Source organism: Petaurus breviceps, unplaced genomic scaffold, assembly GCF_028583685.1.
Source record: "Petaurus breviceps papuanus isolate PSGF00001 unplaced genomic scaffold, PetGlider_PUasm1.0 100, whole genome shotgun sequence".
NCBI lineage: Eukaryota > Metazoa > Chordata > Mammalia > Diprotodontia > Petauridae > Petaurus > Petaurus breviceps.
Genome location: NW_027185573.1, coordinates 114271 through 138629, shown reverse-complemented (window position 1 = coordinate 138629; position 24359 = coordinate 114271). Strand labels below are relative to the sequence as shown.

Sequence of the window (24359 nt, the reverse complement as noted above, 5' to 3'; positions counted from 1 at the left end):
CCAGGTAAGCCGTGTGGGTGCTGGCTTTCCTTAGGCGCTCGGGTTTCTCCCAGAGAAGGGTAGACTGGCAAACCTTGGGATCTTGGAAGGAGCCTTAAGAGAGCATCTACCCCCACCCCTTTACAGATGGGGAAACTGGGGCCCAGGCAGTCTAAGTAACTTATTGGAGCTGCTAGAATGGACACTTCTTGAAAGGAGGGCTCTGCTCCTCCCCACCCCTTTTTCTACCCAGTGACAGGCATGCCCCGAGGGCTTTTACTAAATGCTGTTTGGTGGATTGCTTTGGCCCCCAGTCCTCAGGCCCCAGAGCCATGGCTCCCTCCTTGATCCTGGCAGCCTTCCTGGGCACTTGGGTCTGCCTTTACGGGGCCAACCTGAGCATCACTGGCTGGGCAGGGGGATGGCCTGGGCCACTGTGTGACTGCCCCAGCCCCTCGTCTGTAGAATGGGGATTCTCTGCCCCTCCTGCGGTTTTGCCGAGGGAAGTAACTCTGTACAAACCTGTGCAAATGAGCATTGTCACTCTTAACAGGCTTCCCAGGCACTGTGGTGACAGACAGGCTCGGCCCTAAATGAACCAAGTAGAAAAGAAGCAGGATTTTCACACCAGAGGGAGCGTGTGGAGGGGCCCTCAGGCTGGTATCACTCACTTCACAAACTTGTCACTACGGTACTTGTTCACCTGAGAAGCTCATGGGATCCTAGAGGGGCATCAGAGGGCATTGTGCCTTGCGCTCCCGTTTTACAGATTAGGAAACTGAGGCTCAGGGGTGACTTTACCAGGGTCACCCGTGAGGGCCTGGTCCGAGGCCCCACCCTGCTTCCCAGGCTTCCTGACCCTAGGGCCTCCTGACTCTTGAGCCTAGATTCAGGCCCAAGAGCTGAGCTGCACGGTGTTGGTTCCAGATTCGGTTCCACAAACATTAAATTCCATTGTGGGCAAGACAGAAGCAGAAACTGTACCATGCCGGGGGGGTCGGGAAGCCTGGGAAGCAGGGTGGGGCACTGGTGTTCTTAGGGGGAAGGAACTCTTCAGAGGTGTTTTCTGTTTGGACGCTCACCAGAGAAATAAGAACCTCCTAACAGCGGGTGAAATTAGGACGGGCTTCTCAGAGGAGGCAATCCCTGGGCCAAGCCTCCAAGGGGGAGATGGAGAGTGGATGGGAGGGGGGCAGGGCCGTCAGGGAAAGCTTTCTGGCCTAGGTGCCATTGGCGCTGGGCTCAGATTCAAGTCCTGGAATAGAGGCCAAAGGCTGTGTGTGTGTGTGTGTGTGTGTGTGTGTGTGTGTGTGTGTGTGTGTCCCAGATCTCCTCGGCCCGAGGCTGTGTGTGTCTGTGTGCGTTCCGGGGGGAGGCCGTCGCCATTCACTCCCCTCCAGAACACAGTTTCCTTGTCGAGCCTTCCAGGGACTCCTGGGGACATGTCGCGTGCACTTAAGTGCTGCCAGGGCTGCTGGGGCTTTGTCTTCTGACAGTCTGATTATTAATTCAGAGGCTCGCCTAGCGATAGGCAAATATCAGTGTCATCGTGGATTAGTTCCAAGAAAATTTGAGGCACGTGTTGGTGAAGACAGCTCCATTATCATGTCTTACGTGGGTCGAGATGCTCAGCACATGCTTGAAGGTGTCTGCTGTGCCTAATTTAGGTAGGGGCTTATGTGCGTGTGCAAGAACACACACACACACATGATATCTCCTCCTCTCTAAGAAGATTCTGGGCAGGGGTAATCGTGTGCTCCCCAAATCTGGAATGGGGAGCTGTCCCCCAGCCTGGTGTGGATGTGGGGGTGCATTGACTTTTCCGGCCTGGGAGCCTGGAGCGTTCCCCTTCCCTGCTGCAGGGAGGTCCACACAGGAAGGGCGCTGGTGCCTGCAGGGGCTGGCATGGCAGTGGGGGTAGGACCTTTTCTCTTTTCTGGAGCTGTGATTTCCTCCACTTGGGCAGCTCCCATAGAACTGTCTCCCTTGACCAGTGCTTGCTGGCCCCTGTCCTACCTGGACTTGGCAGAGGGTGTGTAGCCAGGAGGGGAGTGGATGGAGCTGACCTCCGCCTCCTCTCCCACTGAGGGAGCTAAAGTGGGGGGGAGTCCCCCTGGGATACACCAGGCTGGGCCTGACTGGAGATCCTTGCGGGGATAGACCAAGAATAGAGATGATTTCAACCTGGAGGCTTGCAGAGTGCCTTCCCTACATTATGCATGCTCTCAGCTGAGCTTCCTAGCCAGCATGGGGAGGGCTGAGCGGGAAGAAGGCGGGGAGCCAAGATTTAGGGCAGGAAGAGATGCCAGAGACCATCTAGTCCAGTCACCTGAGTTCACCAAGGCTCCTGGAGGGAATGTGACATGCCCAAGGCCACACAGGTAGTGAGTCTCAGGTGGGATCTGAACGCAGAACCTTATGAGGCCGAGTGCTGGCCTTGGGAGTCATTAGGCCCTGGCTAGACTGGAATCCCACCCTGACCAGTGCCCCTTCTCCCTAGGCTTCAGTTTCCTCGTCTGTAAAGTGAGAGGCTTCTCCATGCTGTGGTCTCCCTCTCCCTCCTGCGCTCCCCGGGAATTCCATTTCACTTGTTCAGCAGGCATTTATTTGGTGCTTACTGTGTGCCAGGCACCTTGCGGAGTGCCAGGGGATACAAGCAAACCAAACCACTGCAGATGTTCCCATCTCCTGGGGCAGGCCGGGTTGGGGGAGAGCTGGGTGCATGTGAAGTCCATGCAGTGTATGTGAGGTGGACGGTCACTTTAGAGTGTCTGCCTCTGGAGGCCTCTGCACAAAGTGGCCTTTGAGTGGAGACTGGAGGATGCTGGGGGAAGGGAGGAGGGGGGCAGTCCAGGCACGGGACACAAGGCAGGATCTGGGCCTGGAGTCAGCTGTCTGGGGGACTGCAGAGCTCGCAGGGTGGGGGTGGGGGATGAAGGAAACACTGGGAAAGGAAGCCCCTTCTCACTTAATCCTGGAGGCAAGAGGGAGCCCCTGGTGTCTGCTGTCTGTTACCTCACACAGCACTCCTGTTTCCCATCTCCAGGCCTTTGCCCAGAGGAGCCAGGCCACCTGACAGCCTCAGGTCTGGAGTGTGGGCCCTTTTCCCAGAGGCAGACTTCCACCCGCTTCTCAGAGTACTTCTTCACCTCCCACCCCAGCTCCTAGTGCCCTGCTCCCTCATGATCCGCTCATTCGTGTGTGTGTGTGTGTGTGTGTGTGCCTGCTGGTGCAGCAGAAGCCTCTTAAGGGCAGGCATGGCTGCTTCTTGTGGCCTTCGTGTGCCCAGGGCCAGGTGTGGTGTCTGGCACAGGGTGGGCATGGGGTGCAGGCTCCTTGGGGAGACTCCTGGCAGTCCCCCGAACTCTGAGGCTCAGTGTCCTCATCTGAGAAATGAGCGAGTTGGGCCAGAGGCCCCCCATGCTCTCCTCCAGCTCTGAATTGGTTTATTATTCCTTCTCTGGGGGGCACAGGGCAGGGGCAGGGGCACACTTGGGAGAGGGTGTTGTTTCCTCCTCCTTGCGGTGCCCTTCGGTGCCTTGGTCTCCCTTCTACACCTGGACTGTCCCCCCAAAAAATCTCATCCTTCAGTAGCCTAGCAGAGAGGGTAAGAGGGCCAGTGGGAACAGCCCCTCCTGGCTGGTCCCGGGGAGGAAGCAGAGGCCTGACCTTGGAGGACTTCGGGGCTCCCTGCCACCATCGGCAAGAGTACAGTGATCCTCCCGCTGGAGTCCAGGTCCGGGTGAGGGCCTGGGGTCTAGTCCAGCCTCTTCTGGTGACCTAGGTCCAGTCCCTCAGCCTCCTCCTGCCTCCCTGGGCTGTGCAAAGCTGCCTGGCCTGGCAGGGAGCCCCTGGGGATGGGTATGTATGTGGTGCAGGGTCTTGGCCGTGGCCTCCTTGTCTGTAGAATGAGGGTACCCTCCCCTGAGTTAAGGTGGATGCTTTTGGCAGAGCGCTGTCCATACATTAGCCTTGGCTGCCCTGTTTTGGAAGTCAGAATAAAGACACCAGCTCGTGCTGACTGCAGGGTGAGCCAAGTGAAAGAGGGAAGACCCGGCCTGGGATCCCTTCTCTGTGACCTGGGCGAGCCCTTCGCCCCAGCTTGTAGCTGGACAGGCCTGGGAGGCCAGCCCCCTCCTGCACAGGGGAGGTAACTGAGGCCCTGCCCTGCCGAGGAAAGATTAGGGGGAGTCTCCAGTGAGGCTTCATATAAAGAGATTTACACATCTCAAAGCACAGTATTAATGTCCGCCATTGAGGTGGCCCAGGGATGGGGCCTGGAGTCTGGAAGTCCTGACTACTAGCTGCTTGACCCTGGTCCAGTCCCTTAACCTCTCTGCCTGTTCCTTTTCCCCATCTGTAAAATGGAGATAATAATCGCCCCTGCCTCCAGGCTTGTTGTGAGCCTCAAATGAGATAATGATTGTAAAGTTAAGTCCTTAGCGCGGCTTCTGGCATGTAGTAAGTGCTATTTAATGTTGGCTTTTGTTGTTGTTACTGCTGCTGCTAATAAATACTGCTATTCCTGCTGCTGCTACCGCTGTTACTTGAACTATGACAATGAATAACAATATCTTTGATGCCTGCCTGTCCCTCCTTCCTCCTCCCACATGTTGTAGGTGCTGTGGACCTGCAACAGGACTGAGTGAGAAGCCAGTCATGACATGGTGTTACTGCCATGCTGATCATCGTTGTTATAACGATCAATATTTAGATGCAGAACAGGCCCCGTGGCTTGCTTTGTGGTTGAAGTGACTTGCTTGGGCTCATGCTTTTAGTAAATAGGCCTCGGGATTTGAACCCGTTGCCCCGATTCCCCGTCCAGTGCCCTGCCCAGTGCCCTGTGCTGTGTCTAGTCTTTGCACTGAAGTTTGTACACAGCTTAAGCAAATGGTAAGATCTCCCGTGGGTCCTTCATCGTGCCCCCCATCTCCCAAACACATGACTGACAATAGCCTCTGTTCTCCTAACTCCAGACCACACCAGTAAGAAGACAAAATGAGGCCTTAACAAAACGTCTTGCTAAATATTGCTTCGGTTAGAGAAGGAAATTGAGTTTATTAATGAGCACATCTGTGAGGATATTAAGCCTTGCAGCCTGTGGGGCCACCAGGGGTCTGGAGTCCTGCCAGGGGGCCTCTGAAAGAGGGCCAAGTCCAGGACGGGGCCTTTTGCTAGTGGCAGGTGGGGGAGACTCTGTCCATTCTTCCCTTCTGGGAAACGCGGCTGTGGCTCTGACGTCTGCCCACGTGGAGGCCTGGGACGGGGGGAGCTGCTGCCAGTTTGGACTGTGTGAAGCTCCTCGGGCTGGCCGGATCTGGATTGGGCAGTGGGAAAAGAGATTTTTTTTTTTTTTTTTTTTTTGCAGAGGTGGTTTGGAGGGAACCTCTGACCACAGGAGGGCCTGGGTCATATGGGCTGTTCCTCTGGAATTTCAGTGGGGAAAAGGAAGTTAGAAACAGCTTTGGATAAATCTGACTTTTTTTTGGCCTGGGTTATGAAACTTTAAAATTAAACGGCATAAATAGCAATTTCGAAATGGCCTGCAGCGCTTCTGGAACAAGGGGGGGGAGGGTCTCGTGTAACTGCCCCCTTGTCTTAGAGAAAGGCTGGTGTCTTTGAGAGGGGAGCTGGGTCAAACCTGGGGGTGACTTTAATTAATTTCAGGGCCCCTTCCTTCCTTTCTGGTGACTGGGGCATTCAGATAGGGAGGAAGATGTTAGGAGCTGAAATGGGAGAGGCATAGTGGCATGCTTGATCCTGTGTTCGGATCCTGCCTCTGCTCCTTACTACTTGCCTGGTCCTGTGCTAGTAGCCTCAGTTTCCTTCTTTGTATAATGCAGGGGTTGGGCCAGCCGTGGACCTCAGTTTCCTCACCTGTAACATGAGGGGGTTAAACTAGATGGCCTCGAAGTTGCCTCCAGCTCCGCAGATCTTTTCTGGGCAGAGATTAGGGAGTGCCCAGGTATGGCTCTCATTGTCAGTCCCATTAGTTGGAGGTACTGCAGGTGTTTAGCCTGGAGAAGAGAAGGGAAATGGGATGGGGGCAGAAAGGGGAGGGCCATAAGGTCAGAGAAAGCCTGAAGGGCCTCAGAGTCCATCAGGTCTGATTTTCCATTTCACAGATGGAGAAACCGAAGTTCAGGGTGGGGCAGTGATGTAGCTCAGGTTCCATAAGAGCTGGGGGTTTGAACCCAGACCCTGAGACTCCAGGCCTGCACCCCCAGCTTTCGGGCCCTGCTTGCAGGCTGTAAGGTGGTGGGGAGCGTGTCCTGGAACCTTGTGCCCAGAGCATGGGCATGGTGCTTTGGTTCCTGCCCTAGCCAGCTGTGGTGCCCATGACCAGACATTTCCCTCTCAGGGCCTCAGTTTTTCCATCTCCGAAAGGGGAGAGTTGGATAAGCTGGGCTCTTGTAATCGGAAAACCCCCACATGACTTTGTGTTTCGCGTGCACTCCCTGCACCTGTTTTCCCCTGGTGTAGGATAAGGGGAGCTCCTTGAAGGCAGGAGTTACTTGGTTTGTTTTTGACTTTTGGTCTTTGTCTTTCTTGGGCCTCTTGTAAAGGCCTGGTACACAGAGGAGCACAGGGCTTGGCACACAGAAGGAACGTGAATGCTTATTGGTTGTTTATTGATTGGCTGAGCCTGTAAAAGAATGTGGATGGCTCAGTGCTAACCCGTCTCTACTGCCTGCTTAGAATGACTGCTCTGAGGTGTTAGTCCCCCTGTCCCACCTGATCTTCCTGTGGTACTCCCTCAGTCTAGAAATGCAGTGTCCTCTCTTGCCCAGATCCCACTTGGGAGCTTTGATCTGCCCTGGCCTGCTTCACCCTTCTTTAGGCAGCTTGGGGATTCCCATATTGTTTCCCCACCCTCTCCAAGAGAGAGGGCTCCTCACTGAGATACCGTGAGCCTTATATGTGCTAATGGCCAGGATGGTGTCTGCCTTGGGGCTTAGCCTGCTGCAGCTCCCACCACCCAGATTCAAGCCTCCCTTCAGCCGCAGCCTGCCTTTCTTGCAGGGATTACAGGGACCGGGCATGGGCAGCAAGCCCTTTAAACTTTGGGATCCTTCTCCTGAAAATGGGAGGGTGGATCGCATGGCCTCTCAGGTCCTTTCCAGCTTTAGAGCGATGATCTTTCCAGGAACAGAGTCGAACGGCATCTCCTGGAGAGGAAGCCAGACTCTGGGGGACATGTGGGTGTCGAGTCAGTCAGAGGTGGGAGGCAGACCAAAGTGGTTCTGGGAAATGTCTGATGCTTGGCTCTCTAGGGGGAAAAAGATACCCCGGTTGGACTTTAAATTGAATCTGCATCATTTGTATTTTCTCCACCAATTTTTTAAGCCTAGACAATCCACAGAAGAGTAAGTCAGGCTTTGATTTGCAGCATTTGCTGATTTCTGAGGTATAAAAGCTCGCACTGAAAATTTAATAATAATCGAAATGGAGCAAACTGAGAGCTGTTGGCATGCCCCGTTTGTTTTACTGATGAGAAGACCAAGGTGGGGAAAGGGACACTTCCCCTGCTGCTGTAGGAAGGGCGCCCTGCTGGGGCCCACCCAGCCTTTGGACCTTTCTTTCGTATCTCTGCTTGCTTTTGGTAGCCAACAAACCTGGTAGTAAGAGGGGATCTGAGGGGGCTTTTCTTTTATAGGGTTGTCAGCTGTAGAATGATAAGAGATAAGAGGTACTAGACTAGTGTCCTCTTTTGATATATCTCCTCCTGTATAAAGGGGAGGCTGTGTAGCCTAGTGCATAGGGCTGGCCCCGGAGGCAGGGCCTCTACCTGCTCTGGCTGGGTGGTGCCCCACCCAGGGCTCCGAGTCTCAGCAGGGCTTCTGACTTGCCTGGCGGAGAGTGTCCTGGTCCACAAGTTCTCTGTGTCAGTGAAATCGCAGGTCCAGCCTCTTACCCAGTTTAAAAAGCATTCATTGGATGACTGCTCTGAGCTGGATGGTGCTGTGAGCTGTGGCCAGAAAGGCAAGACCCCATGGCCCCCATCCTTAAGGAGATTCCATTCTCTTGTGGATGTGTATGCCTGTGAGGAAATGGTGATGAGGCAAGAGATGAAGTGATGTCCTCAGTCATAGGGCCTGCAGCCTGTGTCCTTGGCCACATCACCTGCCTTTGGGCCTCAGTTTCCTGATTTGTAAAATGGGTGCACCAGGTGGCCCCCAGCTTCAGATTGAGGTTGCTGTGACTGCAGCTTGAGGCCCTTTGGCCCCAGCTCACCATTGTGCCTCAGGGCACACTGCTTGTCTTCCCGCTGACCCCTTTAGGCTCTGCCCCCTGTGCCCAGGTGTAGCTGAGGTCTTCATTGCCTTCTGAAGGTGTGTATGTGTGTGTTTGTGTGTGTGTGTGTGTGTATGTGTGTGTGTGTGTGTGTGTGTGTGTGTGTGTGTGTGTGTGCACGCACACTGTGTTTCATTTTTCCCTTTCTTATCTCTCCCCATTCTCTGCTCTTTTTGACCACATTAGACAGCCACCTAGTTTCTCAGCCTCAGTGGCTCACATCAGCCTGGGGCCTGGAAGCGGGCGAGAGCCTGCAGACTTCCCGGAGTTTCCTTGGTCCTTCTTAAGGGTCGGAGTCTTGAATAAGTCCTGTGCGGGGTGTGAGAAGTGTCAGCATCCTGGGATTACTGTTCGAGAAGAGGTGTGGCTTGGTGGAGAGGGCCTTGGACCCTGGGTTTGCAGCTTGTTCCTGGTGCCCGTGTGTGACCATGGGCAGTCCACTTAATCTCTCTGTGTCCTTGTCCTTCATGTGGGGATTAATCATATCACGGTCCCCCAGGGTTGTCGTGAGGGTTGAATGGGATGATAGATGGGAAGGGGCTTTGCACACCTGAACATACTGTATAAGTGTTCGTGGTCCTTCGCATTCCCCAGGTCTGAAAAGATGGCAATGACCTTGACCCAGAAGACTGTTCTTGGTCATTAGGTTCTCAGCTGGCCTGATTTCCTACCTCTTAACTGTTTGACTCATTGCCATTCCCCTTTTTACCCCAGAGAAATTATGTGACCATAGGAGGCTGACCCCTGACCCTCGGGTCTGACCACAGGGCCTGGCCTGTGGACTCGAGAGAATAAAGTTCTTTGCTCGTCAGCCTCCCAGACTTGTCGGTCACTACCTTTGCCGGGAGTCCTTTCTGTGGGGCAGCGGCTGCCCCAGCTGAGCTTTGGAAAGCCCGGTCTGGACCCTCGAAGGCCCTGAGCTAATGGTAGGCTGGACCTCCGCTGAGGTCTGACTTTGGAGGTGGCAGTACATGGGGGGGGAGAGGTGGGATCTTCAGTGCTGGGAGAAGGGCCCCTTGTTGGCCCCCTGCTTCCTGTACTTCCTACCCTTGCACAAACATCTTTTCTCTACAGGGATGATTCTTCCTAATCTTTTTTTTTTTTTTGGTGGCGGGGGATACTGGCAGAATCTGGTTGTGGGGTCGAGTCCAGGTGTTGGGCACGGTTCGAGGGTGATTGAGGAGTGTGCAGGAGGGCCTCTCGGGACTCGCATGTGCATGGGGGCAGTTGGCTCTAGTTTCCTTCATGGGCTGGGCTTGTGGCTGTCCACTTTTTCTTTCTCTTAGATTGTAAGCTCCTCGAGGGCAGGAGCAGTTTCCCTTTTGTCTCTGTATCCCCAGTGCTTAGGACAGTGCCAAGCATAGAGTTGGTGCTTGGTAAATGCTTGTGAATTGGCTTACTGACTGCATGATCTTGAGGAATAGAAGTCGTTTACTCTTGACCAGCTCTTTGTGTGAGGGGGCTTGTATGGTGGGTTCCTGAGCTGTGGTCAGCGCTATATTCAGTCTGCCTCTTGTCTGTCCTGCCCCCCAGGTGCCATGTGACCAGGCTGGCACACGGGTGATGTAGAGATCTTCTTGGATCCCAGACAAAGATTGAGAGAGAACGACCCAGAGAGGGACAGAAGCGGCCCCCGTGCCTCCTGTCACCATGTCCGGATCAGCCCAGCCTGTGACGCCGACCTGGAGACCCTCGGAGCCCCGCTACCCTCCCCACGCCATTTCTTACCCAGTGCAGATTGCCCGGCCGCATTCGGTAAGTGACCTTTGTTGGGGTTGGCTGGTCTCTTGGCTTGTCATTTCCACCTCGCCCCACTTCTCACCATGTGCACTGGCTGTGGTGTGACCGTTGTGGGCCTGGGGAGCCACTTGGTTGCTCTCTGTTTGAGCCAGCGGCTCTGGGCTGGGCTGGGCTTGGCCAGATCTGACACTGGCCAGAAAGCCATCCTTTACAAAGAATAAAAACAAAATTTCAATTCAAGCAACTGAACCCACAAGTGCGTTCTTGCAGTGTATTCTGCTCCCCACCTCTGCAGAGAAGGGAGGGGGTAGGGTGTCTTTTTATATCTTTTTTGAGGGGGCAACCTTGGTCATTGTGATTACACAGTTTTTCTTGTCCGTTTACGTGATTATAGTCATATATCTTGTAGTGTAGCATACTGCTAGGTCTCGGTCAGTGCAGATGAGAATCCCCTGGAGGGGCCTCATTTTTAAATATGTGCTGCATGTTTCTGTTGGGTTGGAACCAGTGACCACGTTTTACACAATCATAACTTCAAACATTGCAAATTCAAATGCATGTGAGCACTTGAGGGGATTTATTTTTCTGGCTAATTTAGACCTGTCTTCTGTTCTCTGTTTTCCCAGTTCTGTGTATTTTACTTTGCAGAAGTTCAAGTAAATCTTCCCATCCCCCTAATGTTCCTTATTACAGTCCAGCAATATTCCAGTACCTTCATGTACTGTAATTTATTTAGTCATTCCCTAGTCGATGGGCATTTATTTAATTTTCAGTCCTTTGCTTTGACAAAAGGTGCTCCTGTGAATATTTTTGGTACAGACTGTACGTTGCTGTCTTTTGGTCTCCTTGGAGTACATGCCTCCCAGTGGTATGTCAGCAGCTAGCATTTATGCAGCGCCTACTGTGTGTATGCCAGGCCTTGTGCTGACTACTTTATCATTATTATCTTATTGATCCTCACAACAACCCTGGGAGGTAGGTTCTCCCCGTTGTACAGAAGAGGAACCTGAGATGAACAGAGGTTAAGTGACTTGCCCAATGTCCCATGGCTAATTAGAGACTGAAGTTGGATTTGAACTCGGGTCTTCCTGACTCCAGGCCTAGTGCTCTGTCCACTGTACCACCTAGCTTCCCTCAGGATCAAAGGATAGGGACATTTTCGTCACTTTAAAAAAATGTTTTCCAGAATTGTTGGACTGATTTATTGCTCTGCTGAATGTATTAATGTGCCTGCATTTCTACAGGCCCTCAACCATTGACTATTCCCATCTTTTTTTCATCTTTGCCAATTTGTTGGGTGAGAGGTAAAACCTAAGGGTTGTTTTGATGGGCATTTCTTTCATTATTAGTGATTTTTGAGGCACTCTCATACGATCGTTTGTAGTTTCCAAGTGTTCCTTTGATGACTGTTTTTTCATCTCCTCGGACCACTTAGAATTTGGAGAATCACCTTTGGTCTTAGATATTTGTCTTGGTGCCCTTTGTAGCTCAGATTTCAGACTCTTAACAGACACATTTGATGCAAAGATTTTTTTCCCCCCTCAATCGATAGCTTCTATCAACAGCTTTCTTTCTTATTCTAGCTGCATTGATTTTGTTTATGCAGAAAGTCTCTCAGTTCCACACAATCAACACGATCTATTCCATCTCTTTTAATCACCTCTGTCCCTCTTTTGGTTAAGAATTCCTTCCCTCGTCATAGCTATGAAAGGTCCCTGATCTTGTTTGCTTCTAATTTTCGGATGGCGTGATCTTTCCATATTCAGGTTGCTTACACATTTGTGGCAGATGGTGTCGCATCTTGGTCTAAATGTAACTTCTGTCAAACTGCTTTCCAGTTTTCTGAGTTCTTGTCAAATAGAGAGTTCCCCCTCAAGGAATTTATGCTTTCAGGTTGATCAGGCAGTTGGTTGTTAGATAGCTGATGTAAAAGTATGTCTAGCATGGCCTCTCACTCCTCCATGCCTCAGTTTCCTTATTTGTGCAGTGCAGGGGATGGATTAAATGGCCTCTGACGTTCCTTCCCTGTCTCATTCTAGGATTGCCTCTTCCCCTTGTGTCTCAGGACCCTGGATGCCAACATGGGATCCGTCCTGTGGCTGGGGTGTGGTTTAAGATGGACAGAGGTGGATGGGGAGAATCCGTCTGGGCTTAGAGTTTGAGTTGTCTGGAGGGAGGAGAAGGGAGTGGTTTGGGGGTGGGGGGAAGATAGGAAGCCATGGGGTAAGCCACGAGGGTGGTGCTCCTGGGTGCTGCCTGGCAGACTCGGCCCGGCCTGGACCCTGCTCAGGTTCCTGGCAGGCCTGATTGCCTGTTGTCAGGGAGGCACCCCCTGTTTCCTTTTGTCACGTCCTTGCAGGTTCTTCTGGAGACAACTCCGGGTTTGACTCATTTGGGGTCAGGGAGTGAAGGCTTAGTGCAGCCTGCGGTTGTAGCACTGTCTGCACCCCATATCTCTGCCCTGCCCCGGCTCCTTTGGGCTCTGTGGGGGCTCATCTGCTGCTCTGGTTTTGAGTCATCCAGGGCCCCGTTTCCTGTCGCTCCCCACAGACACAGAGGCTTCTCAGTTTTTCTCTTGGGTTATGTTTCTTTAGATCAGTGGGAATGTAGATGGATGGAAGGATGGAGAGAGGGACAGACAGACGGAGAGGAACGGATAGATAGAGATAGGGGTGGATGGAGTGAACATTTATTAAATGCCTGCTGTTTTCTAAGCACTGTGCTAAGTGCTGTATGGATATAGAGACAAGTGGGCTGGGTCATTCCTCCCCTCAGAAAACTTTTATCCTTTTTTAAAAAAAGTTATTTTTTAGTTTTCAGCATTTGCTTCCACAAGATTCTGAGTTCTGAATCTTCTCCCCCTCCCCGAGATTGTGTGCAGTCTGATATAGGCTCCACACATACATTCATATTAAACCTGTTTTCACATTAGTCATGTTGTAAAAAGAATGAGAACCAATGGGAGGAACCACGAGTGAAGGAAAAACAAGCAGAGAAGGAGTGGAGTGTCTGCCTCCTGCACGCGGACCCCATCGCCCTCTCTGGGGGTGCGGGTGGCATGTTGCATCGTGAGTCTGGCCTGTCTGAGACCCTTGAGACCCTTGAGAGCTTCTGTTCTAGTGGAGGGGACCTGGGAGGGGTGGAAGGAGGAAGCCCCTTCTGAGAGAGGGAGTCATAGCAGAAGCGAAGGGAAGGAGCCAGGCATTGCCAGGAGAGTTCAGGAATGTCAGAGTATGCTTTTTAAAGCAAGCACGTATGTTGGGAGGATTTTTAAAAAGTGTTCCTCGATACGACCTCGGCATGCTCCCTGTCCCGACCTTGGCTTTCTTGGTCTCCCCGGGTCCTGTATTCGGTCCATTGAGGAAGCTGCCACGTCCCCCAGTTGTGTCAGACCATAGAAGGTCAGAGGTGGAGAGCTGGAAGGGACCATTGAGCCATTGAGTCCATCCACCTCATTTTATAGGCAGGGAAACTGAGGCCCACAGAGGTTACCTGACTGCCCCAGGGCCACATGTGTCCAGAGTGAGCTTTCCCACCTCCAAGGCTGTGCTCTGGGCACTGCTCCAGGGATCCTTCACTCCTTCCACAAACCGTTTAGTGCCTTCTCCAGGCCAGGATCCTTGCTGATGTCTGGTTCGAGGACAAAAGTCAGTTAATCAGCAAACATTCATTAAGCACTCATTATGTACTGCCGAATGTGCTGGGTGCTAGAAATGCAAAGGCAAAGTTAATAAATGAACAAGGATTTAAAACATTTTGTTGATCTCTTTTCTTTACATGACTTTTCAAATATACTCCTCCTCCCCAGGAATAGAGAATAACAGAAGGGAGAGGGGTGACAGCATTCGGAGAGCCAGTCCTGTGCCTCGGGCAGTCATCCTGACAGCTCCAGGGCGAGGCAGCCGCCATCTGCCTGTCTGTCCTGACGGCTTTGGGCAGCATCTGTCCCTGGACTGGTTCTCACAGCAGTCTTGTGAGGGTTAGGAACCACACAGTGCTACTCCATTTTGGAGATTGAGGAGAGAGAACCACTGAGGGAAGGGACTCGTCCAGCCCCTTAGTGGGCTGGAATCTGGGTCTTTGGATGCCCAGTCGAGGGGATTGGTCTGAGCTGTCTGTGGATCTGTGTGTAATGGGTGGGATCTGGAGCCCTGAGCGGTAGCATTATACGTGTGTGCATGTATTATGTGTGTGAACACGTGCATGCATGAGTACATATGTGTAGAGGTGGTCATGCCATGTGAGTTATGTGTACATGTGTGTGAGTGAATGTGTATGTGCACACAGTGCATGCAACATGTAAATTGGGTGTGAGTGCACATGCGAGAGCCCATTGCATGTGTGTGTGTGCATGTGTGTGATGTAGATGAGCGAACACACATGTATCCATGTGTTGTACAGTGTGTATCATGAGCACACACACATCTGTATGTATGTGTGCGTATGTGAGCATATGCACATGTGTTTAGGTGTGTGCACGTGTGTGTAAAGTGAACACATGTGTATACATGTGCACCTATGGACGCACACATATACATGAACATGTGGATATGCATGTGCCCTTGTTTAGATGAGTTTACTAGTGTGTGCATGTATGCACGCACATGTGTGCATTTGCATTTGTGAATATGTGTGTGTATTTGTGTGCATGTAAGTGAGTCTTTGTGTGTGGCTGGGTGTGTGTGCCCAGCACACTCCATTCATTTATCCCCAGGACTTGGTGTCCTCCTGGCTCCGCCTCCTGCCACCTGTGTGGACACTTTACACCCTCTCTCTGGTCCCTCCCTGCCACTTTCTTGTATGACCATGGGCCTCAGCTTCCTCATCTGTACAATAAGGGGGCTGGGCCAGATGGATCTCCAGAGGCCCTTCCAGCAGAGCCGTGACTGTGGGATTTCATCTCTCATGACCTTGGTTACTCTCTCTGGCCTCAGTTTCTTCATCCGTCAGGTCTCCAGTCCTCTGGTTTGGGCTGTCTCCTCCCAGCCATCCAGTGGTAGGTTCGTGGGGTCAGTGGCAGGGGCCCTGGGGAAGGAAAGAGGAAGCGCCAGTTGGAGACTTTTTCCAGATTCAGAAGCAGTTTTGCTTCTGAGCCCCCTTCCTGGGGGTGCAAGGGTGCTGTCCTCATGACCTCCCCTCTGACTCCTGGCCTTCCTCTGGCAGGCCTGTGCCACTCCCCCAGCTACTGTGAGGGTGGGCCAGGGATGCATTCACCCCCTGGGGTCTACTCCTGCCAGGTATTTAGGAATAACCATTCTGGGCTTCTGGGCTTGGGGAACCCCCGCCTGAGGCTCCACGCTGTGGGAACGGAAGTGGGGTCAGCTGATGATTATCTGTGGAGGTTTCCTGCTTTTCTGCTTTCCCCAGGACCTGGGCTTCTTACCTGGGGTTGGCATCCCAAGGGATGGGGGATAGGAGTACTCAGAACAGTGTACTGGGGAGCCAGGAGACCAGCACCCCCTGGGGGGAGGCAGAGCTCCCCAGAGGCCTGCGCTGGAGGAGAGGCCCACGTTTCATGGTGGTGGTGGGGATGGGGGGAGGCAGCTGTCTGGATCCAGTAAAGCCCAGAGTGAGAATCCTAGCCTTAGGCTTCCGGCCCCCAGCTCCCTTTGGAAGTGTCCAGGGGTTCATCCTGCCCTGCTTCTTCGTGGGAGGCCGCTGGAGGCTGATGGACAGTGACGGCTGGGACAGTGGAAGGTGTGTGCCCAGGCAGGGGGCACCCCAGGGGGCCGGGGGGGGCCTTCCTGTTCTGAATATGGTGTCCTAGATGTCATTGTAGCTGCTCCCATCTGTCTGGTGGGGGACTGGACCAGTCCTCCCATCTCCAGGTCTTTGGTCCTGTCTGTAATAGTGTTTAGCCTTTCTGGTTTCAAAGGAGACGTGAGACACACAATTTAGAGGCATCTCTCTCCGATGCGTTTATGTGAACTATTTGTGTCTGACCTGTGGGAGAGCCTTCCAGGATCCTGTCAGTCTGATCAGCCACAGTCGGATGCCGTTCCTGGACCCCAGCAGAGTGATGTCACTTTGGTCTTCTTCGAGCACAAAGGATGACAACCAACCAGTAACCTCTCTGGGCCTCAGTTCCCCCATCTGTAAAGTAGGGGTTTGGACTAGAAGACCTGAGGTTCCTTCTGGCTCAAAGCCTACAAGCCTGTGAACAGTAAACTCAGGTCAGTCAGCTAGCATTTTATAATGTTCGCCACTGCACTGTGCTCAATGCTGGATGTAGTAATAGGTCCTAATTGACTAACTGAAGTAGCCACCCAGGAACACTTACTTGTGTGACCTTAGGCAAGTCACTCCCCTTTTCTGGGGCTCAGTTTCCTTATCCCTCCCTTTTTCCCCCTTCCCCCTTTCCTCTGCAGGAGTTGAGGGACTACAGATTGGAACTGACTTATTTTGTGTGTTGGTTGATTTGTTGATTACTTGTGCTAAACTCCTTTTTTCTCTTCTTATTTGTCAAAAGGGACCGATCAGTATTTATTAAATGCCTACTGTGTGCCAGAACTTAGGGTAGTCACTGAATGACATACTGGCTAGGAGATGGGTTTATTAAAAAATGAAGGATATGTGAAAAGAAACTTCATAAATAAAAAATTTTGAAATAATTTACAAAGGTGAGAATAAAAAGAAACAAGCAAGCAAAAACAATCAGCACCATGAAGTATCTCGAGGCCTGAGTCAGGAAGGCCTGGGTTCAGATCCTCCCGACACAAACTGGCTTTGTGACCTTACCTCAGTGTCTTGAGGCAGCTGCCTGAGATCATGAGTGGCAGAGCCCATGGCCGCCAGTCCTGGGGGGGGGACGTCCACCTGAGGCTGGAATCTTTAAAGGGAGCCCACGGATGTGTTCTTAGACAGGGTTAGCAGCCCCCTGTGAGAGCCTGCAGAAGGAAGCTCGTCCAGTTCTAGGGTTTTAGAGCAGGAAGGGTCCTGTTTTGGGGACATGGCATTGAAATTTAACTCTAGCAGCTGGAGTGTCCGTGTCCTGGTTCCAGGTCAGCCACAGGGAATGCTTTCCCTGCTCATCTTCTCGCCCCCTTCACCTGCTAACAGGCAGAGTGTTGGGCAGACCTTCAGCCTGGGGGTGTGGAAGGAGTCACACAGGCCTTTGCACCCTGGCCCTGGTGCTGGACCCTGAACAACTAGGTTACTTTTCCTGGGCCTCGGTTTCCTCATTTGTAAAAGGACGGAGTGTGTTCTTCATCCCGCTTGTCCTGGTGGGAGTGAATGACCCCAAAGCAATCACTCTCAGCCTGACCCTTCTCTGATCTCTCAAATCTCTTTCCATTTGGAAATAGTGTAATTCTGATTTCTGTTAGGGCACCATTGAGTATCTTATGGGTTTTCTCATCTCCCAAGGGTTTGGTCATTTCAGAAGCAGAAAACAAAGCCATCCCAGCTGTTTATTTTTAGGCAGGGTTGGAGGGAAGGAAGAAGGGTGAGGGGGAAAGAGAGGGGAGGTGAGTAGAGGAGGGAGAGGGATGGAGGTGAGAGAGACACATTCTATTCCTTCCCTGGCTTCTTTTTCTAAAACGCCATTGAAACAGCAGGTTACATTAGTAAAAGGCCAGTGATGCCATAAAGGAAAAGCCTGTGATCGGGGTCCTGACCCTGTGTCTCCCCACTAAGAGCCCAGGGGGCATTTTTGGACGGGGCCACTGCATGGGGCCCCAAGGCTTTTTGGTGATGAGGGTTTGGTGTTTCCCCTTTTCCTTTTTCCCTCTTTCTTTTTAATGGGGCTGGTGAGGAAGGGTCAGCCATAGGGATGCTGGAAAGGGGGGCTTAAACTGCAGAGAAGGGAGGTTGGGAGGAGGCATGAAGAGGAAACGTGCAGGTTCTGCTGGGCATTTGGCAGTGCCTCCTGTGCTCAGCTCAGATGAGCTGATTGAGGCCTGGACCTGTGGACTCTTGTTTGGCTCCTGACCCGGACCCCTTCTGCTGTGCCCCGTGGCCCCCTGGTCTCTCACATGTCCTTGCCTTCTCTCTCCTCTCATCCCCCCTGTGGTGCCTGGGGCCCGGGGTGCTGTGCAGACCCCTGACCACTGCCCCTGCTGCAGGTGGGCTCTCAGACCCGAGGAGCAGAGCAGCATCAGCTTGGGGCGGGGGCGGAGGCCTCCTCCCCAAACCCAGACCAGGGACGCTTTATACTTTGTCTGGGAAAGGAGGCCCAGAGAGGGAACAGCTAATCCCCTGGCTTTTCATGAGGTCAGCGAGGGGAGAGGGTCTCCGCTGCCAGAGGCCCATGTTCCAGATGCACCCAGACAGCCCCAGACCCCCCTTCTGCTCCTCCCTGCCAGAGCCTTGTGGCCCCGGGACTTCCTCAGGAGGATGGAAAGGAACCCGCTACGTACTGGTACTGTGCTGAGCGCTTCATGGGGACTGATCTCATCTGACTCTCCCAGCAGCCCCGAGAGGGGGGTGCTCTCATTCTCCCTATGCTCATGTTCAGGCGTGTCTGACTGTGACCCCCAGAGGGGGTTTCCTTGGCAAGGATACTGGAGTGGTTGGCCGTTTCCTTCTTCAGTTCACTTGACGGATGAGGAAACTGAGGCAGACAGGTTGAAGTGACTGGCCCAGGGTCTCACAGCTAGGGCCAAAGACCAAATTTGAATTCTAATCTTCCTGACTGCAGACCCAGCATTTCATCCACCGTCCCTTGGGTCTCATGTCTGGGGTTTTATTTGTCCCTGATGGGGAGGAATAACTCTCTTTTCCTGTACTTCCCATCTTCCCCTTCTCTCTGCGCCTGGCCACACTCCTGTATCTCTTAGGTGTGTCCTCCGGAGTTCACGGCCTCACAGTATCATTCCGCTGGAGTGCACAGGGGCCTCTGAGGCCATAGGCCAGCCCCTGAGTATATGCACCCGGAGGGGGGGGGGAGAGGGATCAGGCTCTGGAAAATGACTGATTTATTAAGTATTCACTATGTACCAGGCACTGTGCTATATATATATATTTTTTCTGTTTTTCAAATGCTTTATTAACTTCTGATTTACATTATTCATTTCTGCCAGATTTTGAGTTACAAATTTTCTCCCTGTTTTCCCCCTACCCACCACCCCCAAAAAGCAGTCCCACAGGATATCCCCTCCTCCAATCTGCTCTCTTCCATGTTTTCTCCCATATCCCTTTCGACTTTTCCGGTGGATCTCTATGCCCCAGTGCCTGTATATCTTATTTCCCAATTACATGTAAAATAGGATTAATAATAGTGTATATATGTATATGTGTATGTGTATATATATGTATATGTGTATATATGTATAGGTGTATGTATATATATGTGTATGTGTATATGTATATGTGTATATATATATGTGTATATTTATGTATACACTATTTGATACATTCCCTTCTTTCCTTGTCACCCACTCTTACTGGGAAGATAAACAGTTCAGTATAGATTGTACATGTGTGGCTAATGCAAAACAATAACATAGTAGATATATTGTAAAAGACTGACTATATTTCCCTCCCTCCTATCCCACCTCCCACTTGTTCTATTCTCTGCTTTGATCCCATCCCTTTTCAAAAGTGGGTGCTCCCAACTTTCCTCCCCCCAAGCCTGTCCTCCCTTCCATCATCCCTCCTCTCATCCCCTTCCCCCTAGTCTCCTGTAGGATATAAATATGGTATCATAAATATGATACCATATTTAGTGTGTATGTCATTCCCTCCCTGAGCCATATTCAATGGGAATAAGGTTGACCCATTCCCTTTTGCCTTCCTATTCTTCCCTTCCATTGTAACCATTTTCCCTTGCCTCTTCTGTATGAGATAGTTTATCCCATTCTGTTTCTCCCCATCTCCTCTCATTATATTCCTCTCTCACCTCTTAATTTCACCTTTTAAGTATCATCCCTTCCTGTTAAATTGGTCCTATGCCCTCTATCTATGTATACCTGTAAACATATATATATATATATATATATATACATATTCACATATGTATTCATATGCCCATATACCCTCATATATAGACATATATATATATTTCTATTCCCTTCAACTACTGAGAAAAGTTTCACAAGTTACAATTATTGTTTTTCCATGTAGGAGTGTAATAGTTCAATTTTGATAAGTTCCTTATGATTTCTTTTCCCTATTTACCTTCTCATGTTTCTCGTATCTGAATGTCAAATTTTCTATTCAACTCTGATTTTCTCAGCAAGAATGCTTGAAAGTAATTTATTCCACTGAATGACCATATTTTCCCCTGAAACATGATACTCAGTTTTGTTGGGTAGGTGACTCTTGGTTTTAATCCCAGCTCCTTTGACCTCCGGAATATCACATTCCAAGCCCTTCAATCCCTCAGTGTAGAAGCTGCCAGATCCTGGGTTATCCTGATTGTTTTTCCACAATATTCAAATTGTTTCTTCCTGGCTGCTTGTAATATTCTATCCTTAATCTGGGAATTCCGGAACATGGCTATAATATTCCTAGGAGTTTTCTTTTTGGGATCTTTTTCAGGAGGTGATTGGCGGATTCTTTCAATATCTGTTTTGCCCTCTGGTTCTGGAAACATCGGGGCAGTTTTCTTTGAGAACTTCCTGGAGGATGATTTCTAGGTTCTTACTTTGGTCATGACTTTCAGGCAGTCTAATAATTTTTAAATTATCTCTCCTGGATCTATTTTCCAGGTCAGTGGTTTTTCCCATGAGATATTTCACATTGCCTTCTATTCTTTCATTTGTTTGGATTTGTTTAATAGCATCTTGATTTCTCATAAAGTCATTAGCTTCCATTTGTTCCAATCTAATTCTGAAGCCATGATTCTTCTCATTGAGCTTTTGAGATTCTTTTTCCATCTGGCAAATGTGGCTTTTTAAGGCATTCTTCTCCTCATTGCCTTTTTGAGCCTCTTTTGCCATTTGAGTTAGTCTATTTTTAAAGGTGTTATTTTCCTCAGTCAGGCTGTTGACTCTCATTTCATAATTTTCTTGCATCGTTCTCATTTCTCTTCCCAGTTTTTCCTCCACTTCTCTTATCTGCTTCTTAAGGTCCTCTATGGCCTGTAACCAGCTTGTATTTTCCTTTGAAACTTTTGGTGCAGGAGTTCTGACTTCACTGTCTTCCTCCTGTTTCATGCTTTGGTCCTTTTTGTCCCGAAAATAGGAGTCTAATGTTGGACTCTTCTGTCTGCTTTGTTTCCTTTGCCTGGTCATGTCGCCCCTCAGTCACTTGACCCCTGGGCTTTTTGCCACAGTAGGACTCTGCCATCAGACAGGGGAGCTTTGTCCCAAATGCTGGGGTTTTCTCAGCTGCCAGAGGAATTAGATGGGTGCCCTCTCTGAGGTCTCCCCACGCTCTGACAAGCTGGACACACACCCCAGGACCTCCACCCTAGACTGCAATCCAGATCCAAGAAGGTTAAAGCAAGAGCAGTTACCCCTCAGACTGGTGCTTGGTCCCCCTACACTCTGCAGGCCAGGAGCTGAAGCTGCCACGTGGCACTGGCTGGCTGTGCCAGGGTCTCAGGGGTTTCTCGCCCTGGGGGCAAAAGTCACACACTCCTACTTACTGGTCCCAAAGTCCAGACTGCACTGACCTCTCACTTTGTAATCTGGAAACGGCCACAGGCTGGTGGCTTGTCAGGCCCGCCCTGGGGCTAAAGCCTCTGCATGGTCTCCCCACTTTCTGAAGCTCATTATTACCAGGTCCTTCAGCCAGCTTTCTTATTGCATTCCATGTTATGTTACTGACTCATGTTGGGCTTGCTTTCCACTTGGACCCCCAGATCTTTTTCAGAACAACGGCTGTCAGAAAGGAAGGGGGTGCTAGTGAGTAATAGAATATTAGAATTGGAAAGGGCTGTTAGAAGGCATTGAGTGCACCCTGCTGCCCAAGCAGCGTCCCCATGGCATGGAGGCTATGATAGGAAGTCCTCCAAATCCACCCTTTTACTGGTTGGTGTTAGTTTTTATCGAGTTTTCCCTCACATTGGATTGAACGCTGGGCCTCTTGGGTAACACACCAGAAGCTTAATCCCTTTCCCACACAACAGCCCATCCCATCCCTGACCATAGCCATTGTGTTCTTCAGGTTACCGGCCCTCCTGTGATAGGGATTTAAGGCCCCTTATCATACAGGTTCCCCTCTGTCCGGTCTCCCAATTTTTGTCAGCCTCCCTCCTTAAAATGTGTTGTCCAAACCTGAGTAGAATTAAAATGCTTTGCAAACTTCTCCCCTCCCTCTCCTTCCCTCCCTCTCCCCCTCTGTGGGCCTCGGTTCCTATTTTTGTAAAATTGCAAGTTAACCTCATTATTTCTTCCTAGGATTGTAGTCTTATGGATCTAATTCTCCCTCCCAGCATCATGCCACTGATGGCTTTATGAACATGAGAGTCTGAGAGGGAGGAGGTCATCGAAAGACTCTAGTCCAGTCCATAGCTAAACAGGAATCAATCCATCGGCCCTCAGGGAGCAGGCCTCCGTTAGGGGCTCCTCTGTGCCAGACTCTGTGCTAAGAGCTGGGGCCACGTCCCTGCCTGCAGAGACTCTCTCTGCACTGGGCGGATGCTCGGCTGCCCTGCTAGGATGCCTGGTTTCTGAGGGAATGGCTCACTCTCTGCCTCTCCAACAGTGGCCCATTCTGCATGCAGGCTGGTTGCAGGAATGTCGTTCCCAACAGGACGGAGCAGAGAAGTGAGGTGGCCCGAGAGGCCGGGATGGAGACTCTCAACCCTTCCCTAGGTCCTGTCCCCTCTGGCCTTCACCTTCCCACTCATTCTGGCTCTGGAAAGCTGGCCTGGGCCCTTGGCTCTGGCCTCGTCTGCCTCGCAGGACTCTGGGGCCGTTGGTCACCCTCTCTGGGCATCCGTGTTCTTCTCTGGAGAAGAAAGAGCTCATCAGATTGGATAGCAGACACCCCCCTCCTTTATTTTTACAAGTGGAGAAACTGAGGTTAATGGCACTCTCATTAGTTTTACATCCCTGCATCTATCCTCACTGCCGAGAGTGGGAGGAGCTCCCCCCAGGTTGGTTGGAGATAAAGCTCTTGGCTCCCCATATGTGTCTCATTGGGAACCAGTACCGATGGTAGGGGTGACTCATTAAGTCTCCCCCACCCCTGCCTCTGTCCCTGGGCTAGTGAGGGGGCTGTGATGGGCCAGGCCTGCGGGGAGGCAGGGGCATGGACACTTTGGTCAGTCCCCTGGTGCTGAGAGCCAGCATGGTGGGCATGGACCATGCAGGGGGCAGCTGCTTCCCCCCAGGGGTCTGTGGCTGGTGGGCTTAGGATGGGAGGAGCGCAGTATTACTGGTAGCCAAGCTGGAGGCCCAGCTGCAAGGCAAGGAGAGAGGCTTGCAACAATGAATACCTTGTCCCCAGGCTTGGATCCTGGCCACATGGGAGAGGAATCCTGGTGAGCTCTTCCTCGGCTCAGCGGCTGGTGTCAGCCGCCTGCCCCCTACCCCCCACCCAGACTGGGGGGCCTGGGAGGCTCAGCCTCACTGTCTATCAGGCCTCCACTTGCCCAGAGCTGCCTACGTAGGTGTGTCCTTGGCCAGATAGCCTCTGATGCCTTCTCCTTTGGTATCCCAGGGGACCCTCCATCATGGGCTGAGGCATTAACGTGCACGTCCCCTGTGTCACAGCCACATCAGCATTCATAAAAGAAACAGGGGCCAGCATCATAGAGCACTTCGAGGCTTCCAAGCACTTGACAAATATTCCATTGAATTCTCCCAGCGACCCTGGTGGGAAGGTGCTGTCATGACCCCCATTTTACAGATGAGGAAATCTGAGGCACAGAGATTTGACCTGGTCACACAGTGAGCAAGGCCCTGAAGCAGGATTCCTGCCCCTCCTTCTTGGTCTGCTTTGTCCTCCCTAGAACTGACTCTGTCCCTCCATGTGGCGCTGGCAGGTGAGAGCCAGACTTGCGTCTCCCACACCTCCTCGACCCACATCATTGGTCTAGAGCTGGACTACCCCTTCCCAGCTGATGAGGAAACTGAGGCTTGGGAAGGAGAAGAGACACATGGATGCTTCATCTCCTTTTGACAGATGGAGCCAGGGCTCGCTCTGGGGAGTGAGGGGCTTGGTGAAGGTCATGCAGCCCCAGAAAGAGAGAAGCAGTCTACCCTCTCCCTCTTTTCCTCAGTCAATCAACAAGTATTTATGAAGCGCCTCCTGTGGACCAGGAACTGGTCTGGGCACTGGGGATACAAAGATTGGGGAGGGGGGAACCCCAAAATAAAACCCAACAGCGACCAGTATCTGTCCCTGTCCTGGTGGGGCTTCTGTTCTGTTGGATGGAGACAACACACACACAGGCAAATACAGACCCAGTGCAAGTGTATGTATGGCAGTTGGGGAGAAGCCCCTGACAGGAA

At 51.5% G+C, this 24359-nt stretch overlaps 1 protein-coding gene across 4 annotated transcripts in view; it reads left to right on the top strand.

Moving 5' to 3' along the window:
* The window catches only part of LOC138141635 (nuclear receptor corepressor 2-like), a 219162-nt gene that overhangs the window by 88518 nt on the left and 106285 nt on the right, over positions 1–24359 (top strand). For all 4 annotated transcript variants that reach the window (XM_069102584.1, XM_069089876.1, XM_069096477.1 and 1 more), the window contains exon 2: positions 9808–10029. In XM_069102584.1, the coding sequence (XP_068958685.1) occupies positions 9925–10029 (105 nt within the window). In that variant the 5' untranslated portion in view covers positions 9808–9924. The remainder of the gene's footprint in view (positions 1–9807; positions 10030–24359) is intronic.